General features: G+C 40.1%; 1 protein-coding gene across 1 annotated transcript in view; it reads left to right on the top strand.

Moving 5' to 3' along the window:
- Window positions 1-6272, top strand: part of cfap161 (cilia and flagella associated protein 161) — a 6967-nt gene extending 695 nt beyond the window's left edge. Inside the window, exons 3-7 of the mRNA XM_048257441.1 lie at window positions 268-503; window positions 610-691; window positions 1871-2029; window positions 5705-5778; window positions 5995-6272. Coding sequence (XP_048113398.1) covers window positions 268-503; window positions 610-691; window positions 1871-2029; window positions 5705-5778; window positions 5995-6202 — 759 coding nt within the window. The 3' untranslated portion in view covers window positions 6203-6272. The remainder of the gene's footprint in view (window positions 1-267; window positions 504-609; window positions 692-1870; window positions 2030-5704; window positions 5779-5994) is intronic.
- Window positions 6273-16019: the final 9747 nt, after the last annotated feature.

The following is a 16019-nucleotide window of genomic DNA, read 5'->3' on the forward strand; positions in this document are numbered from 1 at the left end:
GTCATACAGACTATAGAGAGAGAGAGAGAGAGAGAGAGAGAGAGAGCATCTGAGGGGGAAGTGAGAAAGATGATCAAATATTAATTTACATGATCAGGTCTGTTGGAATTGTTGAAGTGGGTTAACAACAAGATAGGAGATTGTGTATGCTGTTTTTGTGTGTACATGTATAGATGAAATTCCCTGTTATTGGAGTGTTTGATTGTGTGTGTGTGTGCGTGCGTGCGTGCGTATGTGTGTGTGTGTGTGTGTGTGTGTGTCTGTTAGGTAGAGTTGTCTGTAGCACAGGGCAGTGTGCGTTTTGGAGACACTGTGATGCTGGTCAACACTGGAAGGACAGGGCCTGACCCACGAGACCCCTGTGCCCTCAGCATCATCACTGACATCGGCAACATCAGGGCACGCCCCCAGCAAACCGACAACCAATCACTGCAGGCACCCTGTTCTGTGAGTGGAGCCCAGAGCTTGCAGCCTTGTGTTCGCAATGCATTCATCATCGACAGGTAAACACAAAAAGGGAAATTAGTATTAGTATTGTCTTGTTTGTTTGTTTGTCTGTCTGTTTTATCACTTATTTGTTACTTTATTATGATTTACTTTGTTGATTAGTGTGGACGGGACCGCAAAGGGTGAAACACTGCGTTATGACCAGAGCTTCTGTTTGAGGACCACTGCAGGCCACGCCGGAGGGGTATGTGTGATGTGTTTGAGGACCACTGCAGGCTATGGGGGTATGTGTGATGTGTTTGAGGACCACTGCAGGCTACCCGGAGGGGTATGTGTGTTGTGTTTGAGGACCACTGCAGGCTATGGGGTATGTGTGATGTGTTTGAGGACCACTGTAGGCTACGCCGGAGGGGTATGTGTGATATGTGCAGTTAAAGAGGTGGACATCTGAATGTGCTGAATATGAATAAATCTGAATATGTATCTTGTACTCGTATGTGTTGTATAATGAGAATTAGGTTCAACCAGAAACGTTTCTGGTCAAGTCAGTATCATCTGTTGAACTCTGTGTTATAGCTTATAGGACTGGTGGAATGTAGGTATCTTAGCCATCACAGACATCTAGTTTTTATTATACTGTCTAGACCAGTGGTTCTCAAATGGGGGTACATGAAGGCACTCCAGGGGGTACGTGAGATTTTAAAATATACATATATTTAAAAAGTAGAATCCATCCAAAAATACTTTAAAAACAACTATTTGATAAATATTTCAGGAAAATATAAGTTCATACAATGAATTTTATATTTCAGTAGGCTATTCAATTTAATTATCCTAAAAACCCAGAGTCCCCCCCATACCAGGATGGTTCGACCCAACCTGTCACATGCCACCCGCCATCACCTGTCAATCACTGTCAAAACTCAAACGATGGAAATGTGGTTGAAGCATATAGCGGTAATTCTTGTGCGCTGGTTAGGGGGTACTTGGCTGAAAAAATATTTCACAGGGGGTACATCACTGAAAAAAGGTTGAGAACCACTGGTCTAGCCTACTTGTTCATCTAGTCCGTCCATGCACAGTGGGTATCCTTGTTGTGTTGTGGCCAAGAATTGGAGGGCAGGACACTTCAACACTTTTGAGGTTGTCTGGTTGGCAACTGTATTTGCAGCATCTTTCCTTTCTTCAAAAACTCACTTCCTGTTTTAGAATTATTTAGCATCTGGATTCCTTAAGATCACCCAAGGCACATTTTTACCAAATCTGATTCTTCTATCCACCACCGCATAACGATTTTTCAGATAAACTGTTTCCTTATCTAGTCAGAGGGTGACTCTCCAAGTCAAACCTTCGTCCCTCCCTTGATGCACATCATTTTAAAAAGTACTTATTCTCTGACTGAACCCTGCTGCTTGGCCCCCAGCTGTACCTGGCCAGTGATGTAAAGAGTTTCCAGAAGTGTGCACAGAAGTCCCGCCTACAGGAAGTGAGTTTGGTGGAGGAGCTAAGCTTCCTGTGCCACTGGAAGCTTAAGTACTTAAACCCCCAAGAGCGACTGGAACAGGAAGGATTCCCAGTGTCTGTGAGTACACACACACACATACACACGCACCATGCATGCATGCACGCGCACACAGACACACACACGATTTTGATTGTCTAAATTTGTGGACTAAGGTGCATGGTTTGACCGTCAAGGGCCAAAAATGAATCAGGTTGGAGGGCCGCAGGCCAAAACTAAATGTTCAAGTCGTGGACCATTAGATTGAAATGTTTTGCATATTTGTGCAAAATTAACATTCTATAAAAGGTAGACTTATTTTTTTAAGAAATAAAAAACATTACTCTTTACTGTGCTTGTCTTCACACTGTGTTTACAGTACTTTTATTAATGTTATGAGATGATTTAACATCAATATGGCTGTTTTAAGGAGTAGAAATATACGGTGTATCTTAAGCAATCAAAATCTTTGAAGAAAAGCATATGGAGCCATTCTATGTCTTGGAAGAAAGTTATTTGCGTTGATACATAAGGGGTAACGGCCGCCGAGGTGTCACATTATACAGAATTACTGGACGAGGCGAAGGCACAACGGAGCGGAGTATCCTCTGCCAGAGTCATTAATTCCGTATGATGGGGCAACTCGGCGGCCATTATCCCACTTATCACCCGGTTGCCACTATAGGCAATAGTCATGCATAGGCAATAGTCATGCCTTTACAGCACTATAGGCAATAGTCGTACCTTTACAGCACTTTTATTAATGTTATGAGATGATTTAACATCAATATGGCTGTTTTAAGGAGTAGAAATATCACGGTGTATCTTAAGCAATCAAAATCTTTTGAAGAAAAGCATATGGAGCCATTCTATGGTCTTGGAAGAAAGTTGACTTATGCCAAAATATAGTAACGACGTCCCGAGGTGTCCCATTATACAGAATTACCGGACGAGGCGAAGGCACAACGGATGAGTATCCGGAGTCATCCTCTGCCGGCAATAGTCATGCCTTTTATGGCACTATAGGCAATAGTCATGCCCTTTACAGCACTATAGGCAATAGTCATGCCTTTATGGCACGCAAGGGAAACAAGCAGTTCTGTTTACAAAGAAGCCGACATTTTCAGTTTCTTTCACAACTTTTACAACTTTGTCATCCTACTATGGTTGTTATGGTTACAATTCACAAGCATTGATATGGAACAGTGATTAAACTTCTTATTACCAGATCTACTTCATAGGTGTCCTGTTATTCAGAATTAATAGCCACTCCATCAGCCAATCAGAAAAGAGTATTTCCACTATTTTCTTATTTCTTATAATGCCCATCCCTACAGCATATGTTGCCATCCAGCCTATGCTTTTTGGGAATACGTTGCATTTCTCTGAAAAACAATGCCCAACTTCATTCTGCACGTATTACAACAGTATGGCTACATAGTAATAGAGTATATATGCTGAAATGGCCTGTCTGCAGTCCAGGATTCTCATCCTCTCATGATCTCTGTGGACAGCCCAGGCTCCAAAAACGGCAACAAAAACAACCTGGGCAAACCTAGCCCATAAAAACATAACAAACTGTTCCAGCAAATCACAGACAAGATGCACGTTTAGGAGAGTTTCAATTGCACGGGAGCAGCACGGGAGGGAGGGGGAGGAAGTAACAAGCTATCTCTCTGTTTTGTTTGAAAGTCAACAGAAGTGACATTACCCAGCATCGCTTAGAGCACCTTTAACGCTCCAGCAACTGGTCTCAGTTCCCCAACATTTACAGAATGTTGTTAAACATAATGAGGTGAAGCAACACAGAGGTGAACATGCCCCTATCTCAACTTTTTTGAGAATTTGAGAAAAAATTAAGAGACCACTGCCAGGGCTTGAAAGCGAAATTATTTTTCAAACGTTCCGTTCCGAACGGTTCAGGTAGGCCTATGTTTAACGTTTTCGTTCTTGCATGCGTTCCGCCACCAACATATCGGTCCTGAACTGGTTCGGAATGCAAAATATCGTTCGTTCTTAAAGTTCCGCAGTGTTTGGCGGGCCTATCAAGTCTATTTTTGTGGACTTTACCTTAGAATAGACGTACTCATTATTTCCCCTTGATTTAGCCTATACCGTAGCTATGCCCAAAAATAATAAATCACAGGCGGCATCCAAAAACATTCAGATGCGCTATCCATCCCATAGCCTACAGACTTACTGTAGGCCTAACCTATGCCTATAAATAATTTCTTATCAAAAATATATCTGGATACATGCTAAACAAACTCCTTACCTGGTTGTAGCCTAAGTTTTATCCATATGGAGATCTTCAAAGGCTTGCTTATAATTCCAACCCTGTTTATAAACGAACCTGTCTGTTGCTGACAAGGCCTATCTCAAATTTCCCCGCTTAACTCTTCTACATAGAATAGGCTATAATTACAAACATTTCAAATCCCGACTTTTAAAACGACAAGGCGTGGACAGGCAAAATATAGGCTATTACGCATAGGCTACAAACAATTTCCAAATCAGTTTCAGTAGCCTACGCTACGAGCTGGCCTAAGATCCGAAGTGGCAGACGGATAGGTTACATTACAACAGCAAGACAAAATATACACATTTGGACTAAAAGGTCCATTTATTCGTTTTTTTTTTTTTCAAACTGCAGAAATCAAATTATTAGGCTGTTCGCCTACAATCAAACGAGTAGAACACTTAGGATATGCTTTTGTGAAATTTTATAAAATATATAGAGAACGAAAAAAACGTTATTAACCGGTTTTGTGGATTTCAGAATAACGCTTCTGTTCCGAAACAGTTGAAGACCATTTTGTTTTCGTTTCCGCTTTCCGGCTCTAAAATTCGTGAAAATTCCGTTCGTTTTCGGTTTTCGTTCCTTGAACTGGTTCGGAGCCTTGACCACTGCACATTTTTCTGATGTCATCCTACGGTTGCTGAGTGACATTTTGAATGAGTTTTTTCCAGAGCTGTATTTTCCTAAAAATATACAGTACATAAAAAATCATTTCTCTTTATCAACAATTGATATGTTGTATTTATTCTCAATTAAATTTACGCAATCATAGTAACCTATGTAAACCATAAAATTGTTCACGCCAGCCCAACCATTTTTGAAATGGGGTTCCAGTTTAAAAGGGTTGTCCTTACATTTCGTAATTAATCATGGGTGGCGTGAGCCAGTGAGAGGGCCATCTCTACCTAATACAATGTGATGGTAGGCTTTTCCCTCATTCAGTCCAGCGCAAAAACAAAGATTCTGCTCACCTAAGGCTAATGATGCTCCAGCCAACTGTCTGAGTAATGATGCCGAGTATTGTGGTTCGAATGTGTTCCCATTGATTTTGTTTATGGAGAACTGTTAACATCAGTAGGGAAATTGTCATGATTACCCAATCAGAACACTTCAAACTGGTTACGTGGTTGCCCAGCAACATTGCTCAAAAAGTTGCCTTATGTGTAATCACCTGATGTGAGCACTGTGCCAGAGCAGCTCAGAAGCTCACTTGGCAGCCATCGCAATGGCGTGACCTTATGGAAAAACTAACTCACCTTGACCGCCATCGCAATGGCGTGACCTTATGGAAAAACTAGTTCCTGCAGCTAAGAGATGTGTCCTTGCTACATCCCAATTGGATCTCTGTGTCCTTGTTGATTTCCAATGGGATGGCTGTGTCATCGCAGATTGCTGACTGCATTTCTGTGTCCTTGCTTGTGTGTGTGTGTGTGTGTGTGTGTGTGTTTTTTTAACAGGCAAACTCAAAGGTGCTTATCTCCCACTGCAAGACCAACCAGTGTCTGGCCCTCATGGACAAGCACATCCTGTGGTGAGGAAGGAATCTGTGTTTTCATTATTCTGTGTGTGTGTGCGTGTGCGTGCGTGTGTGTGCATGTGCGTGCGTGCGTGCGTGTATCTGTGTGTTTATGTGCATGGGACATGGCTAACATGTTACTTAACAGCAGGTGTGTGTGTGTTTGTGTGTGTGTGTATGTGTTTGTTTTTGTTTGTGTGTGTGTGTGTTTTTTTTTGTGTGTGTGTGTAGGACACCATATGGTAAAGAGTACGAGATTACTGCTCACACCCTCCTGGACTCCCATAAGTTCGAGCAGGATAGCAACCACTGGATCTTCACGACCTCTGACCCCGGCAACCATGGACACACCCTCTTCCAAACACAGCAAGCCAATCAGGGCACAGAGGAGGCCAGATCAGATCCACAGCTTCTGTCTGACTCAACACCTGACCACTAATATTTAGACACACTCTCTGTCCATCTCTACCACATAACATTGCCTCAGAAATAAAGGAGAAATTGATGAATAGTTGTTTTTGTAGGAACAAAAAGATATTTGAATGTGTGAATATGTGTTTCTTTATGTCTATGTGTAAGTGTGTTCATGATGTGGATGTGTGTGTGATTGTAGCACTGTGTAATATCTCACTGAGGATATGAGCTCTCAGAGTGCAGTTGCCACAGACAAAGAGCCACCATCACACACCACCATCACACACCACCATCACCACCACACACCACCATCACCACCACCACACACCACCATCACCATCACACACCACCACACACCACCATCACCACCACAATCATCACCACCACACACCACCACCACACCATCATCACCATCACACACCACCACACACCACCATCACACACCACCATCACCACCACCACACACCACCACCACCACACACCATCATCACCATCACACACCACAATCACCATCACACACCACCATCACCATCACACAACACCACCACACACCACAATCACCATCACACACCACAATCACCATCACACAACACCATCACACACCACAATCACCATCACACACCACAATCACCATCACACACCACAATCACAATCACACACCACAATCACCATCACACCACCATCACACACCCCAATCACCATCACACACCACAATCACCATCACACACCACAATGACCACCATCCAACACCACAATCATCACCATCACACCAGGTACCAGACCCACCACTGAACACACTTCTCTGTAACACACACAAACACAAACACATTTCATAAAACTGTCACATCCATAATGCCAACACAATGCCATGGTATTTAGTTGATGTTATGGATGTGACAGTTTTCGCATGGAATTGCCCAGCAGTAACTTCCTCTAGATATTTTTTTACAAATAGTGATATTTGAGATATGAAATTACATTTATAGAATCAATTTCAACAATTTTATATAGCCTAATAACAATAATACAATAGTAGGTGCAAAAATTACAACAGCCTGTAGATGATCCTCTGGTCACAGTGCTTAGTCCCTGGTGTCTGCACAGATGATAAACTGAAATCTTAGTAATGAACAGGGGTGCCTAAACTTCTACATAAAATTGTAATTAGTATTGGTATAGCTATAGATAACATGACTTACCTTGCCACCTGAAGTAGTAGAGCTCAACATTAGGCCTGAAACCTGATTTGATTTTCATTGTCAACTTAGATTGCAATGGGGATACTGCATCATAGTTATGCGAGGCTGCCCACCAACACTAAAGAAGTCCGTCATCAAGCAACACAGTGCAGTGAGGCACATAATATTCTTTTCAATGATTCTCATTACTGTACATTGGCATTCCACTTCAAACATTTAATACTCTTGTTTCAGTGCTTGAACAGTTTGCTGGTCTTTTCTCTTGTCTTGTCTCTTCTCGGATCTCTGATATGATTCGCAAATTGGAGGAAGTTACAAGAAACCTCATCCCTTGGCGTCCTAGGGAAACAATTCAGGCGACTATGCCACTAGCTTTTAAAACTAAATACCCCAAGACAACATGCATTTTGGATTGTAGCGAGAGCCTGTTACAAAAACCTAGACTCAAGAGGAGTCCTATAGCCATTATTATTCCCATAATAGTGAAGTATCTTGTAAGTATTGCTCCATGTGGATTGATAATGTTACAACCGGGTGATGAGGTCATGGCAGACCGTGGATTCACAATTAGAGACATACTCTTTGAAAAGAAAGTTAACCTAGTCATACCCTCATTCACAAAAAACTTAGCTACTGAAGAACAGGTCACTTCCACTAGAAGAATTGCAAATGTTAGAACACATGTGGACAGGGCCATCAGACGCTTAAACGTGTTTAAAATCTAATCACAAGTTGTGCCTATTTCCCTGGTCCCAAAAGTAGACAAAATTCTAAGTATATGTTTTGCCCTTGTGAATTTGCGGGGTGATCTCATTCGTGATGGATCGCAGTTGGTCACTTCATGCGTGTTTAAAACCGGAGGAGAACAGGGGGAGAGTTCAGTGCAGCTTCAAATAAACTCAAGAATTGTAATGTAGAAGTAATGAAAACACATTTAATATTTGTAACTGTTGAAATGTTGTCCATGTCAGACATTGTCAGTAGACATTTGATTTTTTTTATCAACGTGAAATTAAGTGCATTGTAATAACCATGAATTTCCATTTCATTGCTGTAAATTGAATTATTTTCAACAGTGGGCACTAACAATGACCCTTGGACCCTTTCCCCACAATTTCAATTTTACACTTTCCCCACAATTTCATCTCCCATCAAACTTAAGCCGCCCCGCAGCAAATTCATCAACAAGTTGAGGCAGCATGGATGAGAAGGCTAGTACAACACTCTCAACCGCTTCACCTGTTCCGTGACAAACAGCTCATCGAATGGTACACTAAATACCAACTCTCATCTGGTGTCCAGATCATCAGTCTGGCTGCCTTGAGACCTGTGCAAAACATTATAGTTGGACTTGCATGTAATAGCCTCGGCTCGTTTCCTGAACCTCAAGTTTTCCATCCACTATCTTAGAATCACTAACTCTCTGAGATAACAGTTCACTGAGTGTCTGGTGATTTTCATTTGGGATGGAGCATTTAATCTCTTTAATTTAATTCTTGAGAAGAAATAGAGGTTTTTGTTTGAGATGTGTCCACACTCTCTCTAAGTCTTTGTGGGACTGATACTGTGGTGTGTTTGAGAGTTGTCTGCCAACTGCCCTATAGTCTCTCCCTCATACTTATCCTCTGCCTTGTGGTGCCTAGGCTAAAATGTATCTGGCTCAGTAGTCCAGTCATTTTAAGCCAAAATAGGGGTCAAGGTTGAACAAATTGCAACACAAGCAAACTTAACTGATTTTGAATCCTCAATATGTCCTGAGTAAGGGAAAAAAAGCCTGAGAAATCCCGATAGAGGAAAGTTTAGAAAAAGGCCCAAATATACCCTATTCATGCGCCTATACAGTATTTTTCTCACGTGAATAGGGGGAAAAAATTAACCTTCACATATCACCATGAAAATTACTGAGTTGATTACTTACATCAAGACAAACAACAAATGTATTATACGTTTTTTGAAATTGTTTGTTAACATGGGCAAACAGGGCATAATGTAATTACATATAGATAATATAAATACCACAACGGAGCTAATAGTCCAGGCAAAGGTCTGACCCAAAACTAATTGCAAAAGAATTTATTTTCACATTTTTATATTTCAATTGGTGATCTTCACACCATAGTAAAAGACCATGAAAATCCAGTTGGTGGAAATATGTTAAAATTAGGGTTGTTTTATGCATTATTCTTCAGCAAATACTGACAAAACTGTAATTAGAATGTTGTAGAATACACATTCTAAAGAATATCTGACCCTTAACATGGAATTTTAGAATCTTGCATTGTTGAGGAACATTCTTTTATTTTCAAAGAGTGAATTCCTTTGGCTTATTTCAGACTGGTTTGTTGCAAAATTGGTGTCTATTTTTACATTGTGGCCCTTTGAATCAATGGAAATGGTTGTTGAATCTTTAAATAGAGCCAAGTGGGTTTTTGCATGTACAGTAAGTGTTCCACAATGTGTAATCTATACAAACACATAGTTAGGCATTGTTCAGCCTAGGAAAGTGGTTTTGGTGTTTACGTAATCTGATTTAGAGGTCACTGAAACATACAGTATATCACACTAAAGTATCAGTCCATCATTTTGCAAGTCTTATAGTAATTGACCTCTTGCCCAGGGGTTGACTGATATACTGTCTGTCCAATCAGAGGGGGCTGTATGATGCCCCTTTACTTTGCACAATTTTTGTCTAAAACAATAATCGGACAGCAAAGTATGTTAATGCAGGAAAATTGTGAAGACAAAGTTGAAGATGGACATGATCATGTCCTAATTCGACAGAAGGGTGCAGATGGGATAACTGCAGTTAGCCTCCAAGTGACTATTGTTGTGACATCTGGCAAAAATGCTATACTAATAAATATAGTTTAAGAATAATAATTAACAATGCATGCCTATGCATGGGTCATGGTTTTACCAAAGTCATAGAACAGTCAAAACTATACATATTCTAAAAGTATATGCACTGTACATGAAATATAGCATCAATCAACTTATGTCCCATCTTCCTCCATACCATGCATAACACATACTCCTCTATTCTGTATAGGCGAATCAAGTGAACAGCTGATACATTTTGGTCTGCACTATTAAGGGAAACAAATTAAACACCCTAAACTATATATTTTCTGAAAGCATATACCCTCCGGAGGAGGTATATATATAACACCATTTAAGACATGTCCCATCTTCCTTTATGCCATGCACAATACATTGCCCTCTATTCTGTAAAGGCGAATCTAGTGTAAAGTGGATACATTTTGGCCTATACTGTCCAGGGAAAACAAATTAAACACCATAAACCATATATTTTCTATAAGCATATACCCTCTAGAGGAGATATAACACCATTTAAGACATTTCCCATCTTCCTCTATGCCATGCACAATACATTGCCCTCTATTCTGTAAAGGCGAATCTAGTGTAAAGTGGATACATTTTGGCCTATACCGTCCAGGGAAAACTAATTAAACACCATAAACTATATATTTTTTATAAGCATATACCCTCTAGAGGAGATATAACACCATTTAAGAAATGTCCCATCTTCCTCTATGCCATGCACAATACATTGCCCTCTATTCTGTAAAGGTGAATCAAGTGTAAATTGGCTACATTTTGGCCTATACCAGTGGTAGCCCGCGGAACGGCTATGAGGCGCCCCCAGCGCACCTTCTAAAAATAGCCATCAGGTCGCCTGCAGATCACGCTCTAAAAACACGCTCCATTGTGAAGTTTTCAATAGATATTTAAGTCTAGACCAGAACCATTTTAAGAATGTATGTAGCCATACATCTGTAACATTAAATTGATATTGGTGATACCTTACAAATTGTAGCTGCGTTAAATTTTAGCCTTTGGCTCCAAATCCGTTTCCCATTCAATCTTTAAACAACATCGGAAGCGGCGCGCATACACGCTGCTCGCACGTATAGACAGTAAAGGGGAAAAACGTGCTCGTCTGGTGTAGCCAATGGAAGCATATCTTTGCAAATGTTCTGTGGCAATTCTATGTTCGTCAAATACGGTTCTTGCATGATTGTTCAAGGCCTGAAAAACAATTGCTTTAGCTCACAGGCCTTTTCTCCTCCGTAGGATGCCGTATAATAGCGCTGAAAATGTTGTGGCATGCTTGACTGAGCAGGACTGTGCATTACCTTTTTTGTCAGATCATGGAGAGATTTCAGGTGTACATATGTTATGGTGGTGTGGGTGATTGCTATTGAAATTTTAAAACAGAATTGTCCACTGGAATCAGAACTTAAACAACCCCTGAATTCAGGTGGGTGGGTATGAATTGGGTACAAATTGTAGCCCAAATTATTAAATGCACAAAAATATATTGTATATATATATATATACTGTTTTTTTGTTTTGCTAAAAAATTAAGATTAGATTCCCCATGCAAACTTTGAAATGGACAAACTGAACAATTATGTTGGTAGTGTTGCATATTGATATTAAAGTAGAAGAATCAGATGAAAATACAGTTGCTTAATATATAAAGACTTATAGGCCTACAGAATATTGATAATTTAAAAGTAAAAATCACATAGGCCTATTATTTAGGAGGACTACCCTAACAAAAAAGGGGTGAGGGTCTGTTTGTTTCAAATGAGTAGCCCTCCATATGATTTTGGGTCTTCAGGTAGCCCCTCATTCCCAAAAAGGTTGGAGACCCCTGGCCTATACTATCCAGGGAAAACAAATTAAACACCATAAACTATATATTTTCTATAAGCATATACCCTCTAGATGAGATATAATACCAGTTAAGACATGTATTATCTTCCTCCATGCCTTGGACAATTTGTTTGTCAAATGTTAGTTTTGGGTCACTATACATAATTACATTATGCCCTGTTTGCCCATGTTAACAAACAATTTCAAAAAACTTATAATACATTTTTTGTTTGTCTTGATGTAAGTAATCAACTCAGTAATTTTCATGGTGATATGTGAAGGTTAATTTTTTTCCCCTATTTGCATGAGAAAAATACTGTATAGGCGCATGTATATTTAGGTCTTTTTCTAAACTTTCCCCTATTGGGATTCTTCGGTGCTTTTTTTCCCCTTACTCAGGACATATTGAGGATACAAAATCAGTTAAGTTTGCTTGTGTTGCAATTTGTTCAACCCTTTCTCCTAAAATGACTGGACTAAGACGCTTGAGCTTGGATGTCCCTTCATTCCATCTCCGCTGTATGTCAGTAGGCTACTGTGTGCAAGCTGTCTTTCCACTTACCACTGCATTCTGGACCTGAATCAGCCATAATGATATATTGTTGTTGATTACCTGTTAGGCTACATTAACTGCATTGCACACTACAGTAGGCTACTGCAGAAATTCAATATGACACAGACGTTAGGCTACTGCACTGTAATTAGAAAAAAAAATGCAGTTTAGCTGTATTTTTGTAAGGGGTATGTATATTGTTTTCAATAATTTACAGATTTAATGTGTAGCAAGATCGCTCTAACATACCTACCTTCCAAAAGACAGCATGGCTACAAGAGTTCCCTAGCCCTGCAATGCATGAACAGTCAGCCGACTGTTTCGATCAAAGATTCTAGAGCGGAGCAAGATAGATCAGTTACGTCATAGGCATGAAGTACGCTCTGAGCCTGACAGGGCGCCATTTTAATAAGCTCAGCGCAAAATTTCATATAGGCTACAGTTCCAATTCTATGAGCCCACCTGAACAGCTGTTTTTAACGTTGCCAGCTGTTTTTTTTTTCTTCTCGGTAATGAACTGCAAGAACTGACAGTGTGAAATGCCCGATTGATCTTTTTCCAAGTTTACACTGAATAAGGAGAGGTAAATAGGCCTATTATTTAGACAGAAGTAGCTATTGCACTGGTAATATCACATAAATTCCCATTGAGAGACTGTATAGCCTACTGATAAGCTAGCTAGCAGGCAAACTAACTTAGTTAACGTTATATTATCACCATTTTTCTTTTTTCTACCTGTAGGCTATAAGTTAACCCTTTGTTCACGGCCTGCTTAAACACAGCGCATAAGATAGGCTATCAATCACTAATAAGGTCGAGATTTCACTCAAGCGTCTGATGTTCATAACTTAAATAAATGCAAATGGTAGGCCTAACACAACCGTGCTTGGCACTATTGTATCGTTTCCATGCAGTCAAAAACTCCCAAATTGTCCTGCTTGCCTATGTAAAATGCATATGACCACAGAAGTTCGTTTTCAAATATCACTAGCCTATTTACAGGCTGCAGCCAACTTAAAACACGTCCAGATGAATCTAACCGTTTAACTTAATTTGTGCAATTATATGTTAATTGAAAACAATTTGCTTGAGTTAAATCCTCAAATTATGGCAGGGGTCTTTTCTTTACTTATAGGCTGCGTAAGCACATGCCTTTATTTAATTAAGCATTATTTACTTTTTATTATAGGCTGCGCAATTGTGCATCTTAAGCCTCTCGCAAGCTCAAAAGAGGGCAGCACGCGACTGAGCTTGAGAGCGACGTGAGACCCGTGGTGTAAATATTAACTTTCAGTGTTTTACAATGTCTTTGTAAATTAGGCCTACGTTTAATTAAAAAGTGTTTCTTGCGTGCGTTCATTCTCTCCTCCCTCTCCAAAATGTTCCTGTTCTAGGCTGATCAAGTGCATGAACCCAGCATCGGTGTGCGCGTCACATGAATCACAATTGAGACAATAGATTGACCATCTTGTACAACAGCAAAGCCTTATCATAGGCATGTTACATTCATGACATGAAAAATGGAACTTATAGAACAAAAATGACAAATTAGGCAGTCGGCTAAACGTTTTAAACTTGCGCAAAACTGATGAACCCAGTTGCATCGCATAAATCAAAACACAAATTGAAGCAACACTGACCATTGGACAATCCTATCACAAAACCTTTCCATAGGCATTCAACTTTTATGACATAAGAAGTGGAATATGAACGCATTTCATCACACCTGACAATTAAACGGAGCTGTGGCTGTTCGCGATTTGACTGATTCTTGAGGTTTCAGCGCAGTGTTGACTTGCATGCGCGTCTTTTTAAGATGGTGAGCGTAAACGAAGGAAAGCCCTCTAATCGGACGGGCAAGACTGACTACGCGTAGGCCTATGTCAAACAAATGGTTTCTCTTCGATCTCCACAAATTAAGCTACAGTTAATTCCTTAGCCGTTTGAATAAATTTTCGTTTGCGATTGACAACGCAACAGACAACGTTGTGATAAATAGGGTATAATACTAACTTTGTTCAAAACTGATACATTCAAGTTGACTTTGCTAAGTTGTGTACTACCGCGCCAGTTGAAGTCTGCATGAACAGTATTGCACAAGCCACCGTTTTGATTTGCTTGCTTAGGGGAGTTGCATACGACGGAGTATTAGGGCCACACATGAAGGAAAAAAATATTTTTGCCATGACGAGATTAAACTCAACATGTCGACTTTAAAGTCGCCATGTCAACATTAAACTCGACATTTTGAGAATAAAGTTGAAATGTAATATCGACTTTAATGTCGCCATGTCGACATTAAACTCAACATTTCGAGAATAAAGTTGAAATATCATGTCGACTTCAATCTCGACGTGTCGACATTAAACTCAACATTTTGAGAATAAAGTTAGTTTGGAGAGAACGACCGCTCGGACGATTGAAAGGGAGGACGAATGAAACAATGCAACAAGTGCAACAATGATTCAGAGTCTTCCAGTGCAACAATGATTAGACATAGGCCTATATCATGTGGACAAAACATAGAACATATTAACTTACGTTGCTCAGCCAAATACTTTGCTGTTAGGTCCTTATCACGGAGTTACAGGCGATAAATGGTCAAAAGTAGCCTAAACGTCATAGCGTTTTTTTTTATTTATTGTAGGCCTATTATTAAAGTGTTGTTTTTCATCTAAAGGTTCAACTTCATGCTTATGCACTAGAGGCATACTAGGCGCTCTCCCAATCCTAGACTTTCACGCTGCTTGTTTGTAATGGATGCAAAACAGCCTATTGCTGAATGTCTATGGAGGGACGAATTAAGCTGTCCTCCGACCACCCCATGTAGCTAGCCTACATGCACACATATGCACAAAAGTGCATAAATAAAGTGCATGCACATATATTCTCTCACGGGGTCAAAATAGTATATGCTTAGGATATACCTGTGTTTCTAGCCTCCTATATCGCATATTGCAGGTGAGACATGGAAAAGCAGTTTTAGAAAAATGAGTTTTGCCATGTTATCCTGGAGAGTGACGGCCTGTGGGTCATGAAGGTCAGTTATTTGGATGTGCAGTGGCCTTAACCACGTAAAACAGAGTGAAATAACATTTTGTATAGAAACATTATATCATTGGATATTTTTCTAGCAATTTAGCCTAAACGGCATAGTGCATGGTATTTCCATAACCGGACGACAGCACTTCCGCGATGACGGCAATGAGTAGTTAACAGACAAGACGCAATCTATCTGAATATCTGCAATCTATCTGAAATAACACCTATTTGAAGCCCATTTTTCTTTTATGTAACATGTGTGTTAGTGTAGGCTACATAGGCCTAGCTTAAACTGTGTAGGTATATGTTTAAACAGTAGGGCCTATTTAATTCAATGTCAATCATGTCGACTTTAAAGTCGACAC

The sequence above is a fragment of the Alosa alosa genome, chromosome 11, assembly GCF_017589495.1.
Source record: "Alosa alosa isolate M-15738 ecotype Scorff River chromosome 11, AALO_Geno_1.1, whole genome shotgun sequence".
In the NCBI taxonomy this organism is placed as follows: domain Eukaryota; kingdom Metazoa; phylum Chordata; class Actinopteri; order Clupeiformes; family Clupeidae; genus Alosa; species Alosa alosa.